Source organism: Sinocyclocheilus anshuiensis, unplaced genomic scaffold (genome assembly GCF_001515605.1).
Source record: "Sinocyclocheilus anshuiensis isolate Anshui unplaced genomic scaffold, SAMN03320099.WGS_v1.1 scaffold209, whole genome shotgun sequence".
Taxonomy (NCBI): Eukaryota; Metazoa; Chordata; class Actinopteri; order Cypriniformes; family Cyprinidae; genus Sinocyclocheilus; species Sinocyclocheilus anshuiensis.
The window spans coordinates 483,614-490,807 of record NW_015540880.1 but is presented as its reverse complement, the minus strand read 5'-3'; the positions used below and the strand labels follow the sequence as shown (position 1 = coordinate 490,807).

The 7,194-nt window shown below is 37.1% G+C and overlaps 1 protein-coding gene across 1 annotated transcript in view; it reads left to right on the top strand.

Moving 5' to 3' along the window:
- Window positions 1–729, top strand: part of LOC107688397 (thioredoxin-like protein 4A) — a 5,430-nt gene extending 4,701 nt beyond the window's left edge. Inside the window, exon 3 of the mRNA XM_016486053.1 lies at window positions 353–729. Coding sequence (XP_016341539.1) covers window positions 353–524 — 172 coding nt within the window. The 3' untranslated portion in view covers window positions 525–729. The remainder of the gene's footprint in view (window positions 1–352) is intronic.
- The last annotated feature ends 6,465 nt before the right edge of the window (window positions 730–7,194 follow it).

Here is a 7,194-nt window from a genome sequence, read left to right as displayed (position 1 = left end):
TGATTATATATTCTTTTAATAATTTAAAAGATCAGTTTAGTTTAGAAGTATCGATATCGACGATACTGGGCTTGAAAATATCGGTATCGGATCGAAAATAAAATAAGAGCCCATCCCTACTTTTTATATCATAATTTTCAGTTGTATCAGACACTATTCCGCAGCTCTCTGGAACATTCTAGACTTCTTGCTTGCTTTTTTTGCCCATAAGCGCAGAAGCGCTTTACAAATTCTTAAGTATTGTGGATTAACAAGCTCTGATTTACCATTAGTTATTTCCTTAATGGTTGTTCTAGTTTTACAGTGTATATTTATGCTAACACTTATTTCTGATTTTGCTTATCTATCTCAGGAGCAAGCATATCATGATTGATCTTGGCACTGGTAACAACAACAAGATAAACTGGACCATGGAAGACAAGCAAGAGATGATCGACATTGTTGAGACCGTCTACAGGGGGGCGAGAAAAGGACGAGGTCTCGTAGTGTCCCCTAAAGATTACTCAACCAAATACAGATACTGATCTCTGTGCTCTTATTTAGTCTTTGCCATTTATTTATTTTTTTCTTCTTTTCTTCAACATTGGATAAGATCTGAGCAGTCAGCGGTATGGTCATTTGCACTATTTAATAGCCTTGTTTTGGATTTTTAACTTTATATTTAAATGTGTTATACTGTTGCAGACAGATATGGTCATCAGTCTTTTGTAACGTTGTCTGTCTGAAAATGCTACTATATATTAAATGAATTAATAAGTATTGGTTGTGTTTCTGCTGTTTGTATTTCTAAACTCTACCATGGCAGCACTAATTATTAAACATGTCAGAATTTAATATGTTCAGCTAAATCAAAATGAGCTACATTTATTATTAAGCTCAAGGAAGGACATACCCTAGTATGGAGTCGAAACTAAGTCTATGCTATGACAAAATGTAGTGAAGACAATAATATATTTATGCTATATATATATACACACTACTTAATCTATTTAAATAGGTAATTACACATATTTGTAACGGTAACATTAAGTAGATTAAACGGTGTGGGTGAATTGCTTTTTCGTATTTTACAGTACAATCAGCTGTATTCTGGCGATTAGGATTTGATTCGTTTCGGTGAGTCGAGTGTTTTCAATTTGACCACCAAAAAGCTTCATTCACTGGGGCCCGTTGCAAGTTACATTGTTAACTGGCAATAAGTGTGAGTATATTTTCTGTTTTTTAGTGAATCAATTAATCATTTATTTAACATACGTTTATCAGTGAATCATAAAATAACCTAGAGTATTGATCATATTTTTTCTATATTAAAATGTAGTGTCTTATTGTCTTATCGGTTTAATTTGGCATTTTGCTTTGATCGCTTTGAAGACACGCTGTGCCAATGTAACAACAGTAATAAACATGAACGGTATTGTTATCGTGGGCACTTAAAATATGAATAATTCTAGATATCTTAATATCCGAATGGTTTAGATTTTTAGGGCGCACATTAGCTTATTTTTCATCGACCAGTTAAATTTTATAACACTGCACGTTTGCCACATAAAAGTTCAGTCAGATTTTCACTTTGATCTGAACAAAAGCAGCAGACGGGCTGCATAAATATGAAAGTTCATTCTTTGACAGTAGGTGGTGCTTGAGGAACAACAGAAATACAGCTGTTACCATACCAGGTTGCACTTTCTTTCCTTTTTTTCCTTTTTTTTTTTTAAACCACTTTGGTGTTTATCAAATAACACCAAATACTTAAACGATGCCAGAATAACGGTTTGCTTTCAGTGCTGATTAAAATTTTAATAGTTCAATATTTAGTAGTTAAAGCATTAGCTCACTTCCAGTATACACATCTCCTGATAATTTACTCGCCCCATGTTATCCAAGATGTTCATGTCTTTCTGTCTTCAGTCACAAAGAAATTAAGGTTTTTGAGGAAAACATTCCAGGATTTTTCTCCATATTTCAATGGTCAATGGTGGCCAAGGGGCTGAAGGTCCAAATTGGAGTTTTATTGCAGCTTCAAAGGGCTACCAGCCGAGGCTAGCTCAACTGGACTTCACGCATTACATAGTCATGTTGGAAAGGTCACGCGTGACGTAGGAGGAAGTACCACCACGTGTTTACAAAGTGAACGTGCAAAGAAAAAAGGTAAAACAACGATGTCGGACAATTTTGAAGTTGGAGGAAAAATTGAGGGAGTTTTTCGTCCTACCCTACCTTTTTGAACTAGTACACAGACGAAGAGCTAACCACAGGTGACGTTTACAACGTGATTAGGTAATGCGTGAGTTTATGGATGCCCATTGCAGAGCTAGTGCAAGACGTGCATTTGTGGTTAAAAGGTATATACATTTTTATTATTTGAAGAAAATGACAGATCGTTTCGCTAGATAAGACCCCTATCCCTGTGTAGCCCTTTGAAGCTGCAATGAAACTGCAATTTGGATCTTCAGCCCGTTGGCCACCATTGAAGTCCATTATATGGAGAAAAATGAATGAATGAATGAATGAATGAATGATGCATTTATATAGCACTTTATTGTGTATTTTTGTACAGCCAAAGCGCTTTACAATCATGTGGGGGGTCTCTCCTCAACCACCACCAGTGTGCAGCATCCATTTGGATGATGCAACGGCAGCCACAGTACAACGGCGCCAGTGCACTCACCACACACCAGCTACAGGTGGAGAGGAGAGAGAGTCATAATCAAAACTGTGCATATTTAATTTCTCATCATATAGTGACTAGGGCTGGGTGATATGGCATAAAATATTATATCGATATTTTTTGCATGTCATATGGTATATATTTATCACGATATTCATTTATCTTTAATGGGGAAGGAAATGCTTTTCACATGCTAGTTAGACCTTGAGAAGGAATAAAAGCATAACAATTAAACTCCACTCATTTTATTTACTTATTTTTATTTACCATTTCTATTTATTTTGTTTGTCCATTTTATTCTGTGTCTAATGAAATGAAAGAATAAAACTTTAACAGTTTAATTAATATTCTAAGATGTAATCAAATGAAAATATAACAATTAATTAAAAAACATAGCATTTTTATTTTTTGTCACATAAGATGTTGCACAGCAGAACTGTATAAATTAAAACATGAATGAAAAAATGTCTTAGATATATAAATACCTTAGATTCGTTAAAATAATAATATTGAAGTATCGATACTTTCGATCCTCACGTTGTATCGATACTTTCGATCCTCACGTTGTATCGATACTTTCGATCCTCACGTTGTATCGATACTTTCGATCCTCACGTTGTATCGATACTTTCGATCCTCACGTTGTATCGATACTTTCGATCCTCACGTTGTATCGATACTTTCGATCCTCACGTTGTATCGATACTTTCGATCCTCACGTTGTATCGATACTTTCGATCCTCACGTTGTATCGATACTTTCGATCCTCACGTTGTATCGATACTTTCGATCCTCACGTTGTATCGATACTTTCGATCCTCACGTTGTATCGATACTTTCGATCCTCACGTTGTATCGATACTTTCGATCCTCACGTTGTATCGATACTTTCGATCCTCACGTTGTATCGATACTTTCGATCCTCACGTTGTATCGATACTTTCGATCCTCACGTTGTATCGATACTTTCGATCCTCACGTAAAAATATCAATTCTAAAGTGCTTTTTTTTTTAACCATTAATTTTATTTACTAATGTTACCGCCAGCTCGTTACAAGCCACAACATAAGAGGGATCACACACCACCGTTCAATCAATACAAATTTATTTATTTTCTTTAACAAATATAACAATAAGCCCAAAAAGAAAACATAAGTCTAGGGAAAAATAGAGAAACAAAAGAAATAACAACAAAATAACAGTAACAAAATCCTAAAGCTACATGATACAAAAAACATATAAAAAGATCATATAAATCAGAGCGATGTCACATTCTGGTCAAGAGCTGCTCCTGGGAGAACTATCCCTCCAGGAGTGCTAACCTCAACGAACAGCCTCAAGTCCCTATATAGTCTACACCCCTAATTATCATTAATTGATTAATTAACTTGGGGGAGTGACGAAAAACTCCCACAGTCTGCCACCAACAGGTAAGGAGAACACTCAGGGTCGTCACACCTCCCACACCAAAAAGAGGTTCCCTAAAGAACCGACAAAAAAAAAATGAATAAAAAAAAAATTAATGCATAAATCACAAAATAAATAAAGGCTATTGATACTCATCTCTGCAATCCCATTCCATTTCACTCCTGGATCTCCTGGGCCCTATATTGTGGATGAGTTCTTCTGTGTCATCACGTTCTATTAGTTCTACAGCTTCAGTTTCGGAACTTTCACGCTTTGTAACACATACAGCTGTTCCCTCACCACAGAGCAACAGTGAAAAGGGACCCCTTTCAAACAGTGTAGTGTTCCGAACGTTGTTTAAGTGACATACACCGGTATTGCGGTATTTTAAAAATTCATATCATAACAAAAATAAACAGCTCTCTTTTAGGGGTATAGTTGCACCTTTGAGCAGTAGGGGTTACTGCCCCAGTAAACAGCTAAAATACAATTATAGTATATTTTATTTCTGACAGTGTAAACAAAAAAGGCATATGAAATGTTAAAAACACGGCTTTAAAATATAATATTAAGTGAGTATAATTGATTATATATTCTTTTAATAATTTAAAAGATTAGTTTAGTTTAGAAGTATCGATATCGACGATACTGGGCTTGAAAATATATATATCTGATCGAAAATAAAATAAGAGCCCATCCCTACTTTTTATATCATAATTTTCAGTTGTATCAGACACTATTCCGCAGCTCTCTGGAACATTCTAGACTTCTTGCTTGCTTTTTTTGCCCATAAGCGCAGAAGCGCTTTACAAATTCTTAAGTATTGTGGATTAACAAGCTCTGATTTACCATTAGTTATTTCCTTAATGGTTGTTCTAGTTTTACAGTAATTCCCTTTTTATAGGATTTACTCGATACGCATGTTGTTTTACAGGTTGAGCTGTGCCAACATCAATGTCATGCTCTATGACATGAGTTCGGGTAGGGACATTAGAAAAAAGAGAGGGGAACGAACTTACCAATTTCATTATATCGGACTTCTCAGATTCAGACAAATGAGACAAATGGGGAGTCAAATTAGCAAAAATTTCAGAATTATTAAGTCTTCCCTCCACGACTCCTCGAGAAGGACCATTAATTTCTTCCGTAGCTACTGAACCCGAATTTCCCCCCATCTCTTCAGATACTTCTGAAGTGTTCTGACCAGCGGTCGCAGTGGTTGACACAATATCAACAGATAGAGAAGTCACAGGGGTCACATAAGTTTTTAATAAATTAACATGACAAACTTGTAATTTCTTTCGGCGATCAGGCGTGTTTAATAGGTAGTTGTTATTTGGAAAACATTTTGTGATCGTATAAGGTCCAGTAAACCTAGCCTGGAAAGGACTAGTCAAAACAGGTAATAAAGCCAACACTTGGTCACCTACTTGAAATTCTCGTAACTTAACCTTGCGGTCAAACAATCTCTGCATCTTCACCCGAGACTTACCTAGTTTTCTTTGGGCAATAGCTCTAGCTTCATAGAGTCTATAACGAAAGCTACTTACATAGTCTAAAACATTCTGTGGTGGGTCAGAGGTCTTCCATTCATCGGCAAGAACAGCAATAGGGCCCCTGACAGTGTGTCCGAACACTAATTCATTAGGACTGAAACCTATACTCTCTTGTACGACTTCACGGATAGCTAATAACATCCAAGGAAGTCCCTCTTCCCAGTCACAATCTAGTTCAACACAATAAGATCTCAAAAGTGACTTCAGGGTCTGATGGAATCTTTCTAACGCCCCCTGACTCTGAGGATGATAAGCACTTGAGATGTTATGCGTTACTTTAAGTTGTCGCATGACTTTAGAGAAATGTCGAGACATGAAGTTCGAGCCCTGATCAGACTGAATATTTTTCGGAATCCCAAAAATAGACATGAAGCTTGTTAGAGCCTTTAAAATCGATTTAGTAGTAATCGATCTCAAGGGATAGGCTGCAGGATAGCGTGTGGACTGACACATTACAGTCAATAAATAAGCATGTCCAGCTTTGGATCGCGGTAAAGGACCAACACAATCGATAATTAAATGTTCAAAAGGAGTTGTAACAGCAACAATAGGCTGTAACGGAGCCAATGGAATTTTCTGGTTTGGCTTCCCGGTCATTTGACACGTATGACAAGACCGTATATAATTAATTACATCTCGCTTGATTCTAGGCCAATAGAATTTTCTCAAAACTCTATCATAGGTCTTTCGTACACCCATATGACCAGCGACACCTTCATGAGATAACTGCAGAACTGCTTGTCGAAAAATAACTGGAACCACAATTTGAATCCTAGGGTCTATTAAACCGTCAGAACACATAGGTTGTTGCCTACAGAACAATCCGTCCCAAAGAAAGTAGACAGGAAGTGAATTCGGTTCACCCCTTCCTTCTTTCGCCAAAGAAAACAGATCTTGGAGGGTGCAATCTGACTGCTGTTCTCGGATTAATTCATCTCGAGTTACATTATACAGTGGAGATAAAGAACAAGCATTAACATGGTCATCACAATAAAATGGACTTTCAGGCTGGGAATCAGATTTTTCCACATTGTCAATGACAGATGGTAACTCAGACACAGGGGTCTCATCCTCAATACTAGTGCACACAGTATTGCGTTCTGGCTGGGAAGAATTCACAGAGGAAATAAAAGCATCACCAAGAATACTTTCCCTTTCGTCTGATATCATTCTCTTGGCCTTGGCTCGGGTTATCGCACATGCAGGGAATAAGTTAGGACAGTCAGGGGAGTAATCTATTTTTCCTACATCAGGAACCACTATAGGTGGAACTCCACCATCTGACTTTTCCCACACATTTCCCCCTGCTAAATCATTGCCAAGTATAAAAGTGACACCAGGAACAGGAAGCACAGCACGAACTCCAACGATAACATTACCTGACACCAATTTTGAAGCGAGATGTATGCGGTGTAAAGGAACTTCCATAAACCCCATCTCAAACCCTCTAACTAGTACGTGAGTTCCAGTAGCAGTTCTATCAGACAAAGGCAGAAGTCCTTCCAATAAAAAGGACTGCGCAGCCCCTGTATCTCGAAGGATACAAACAGAAATGGTCTTCTC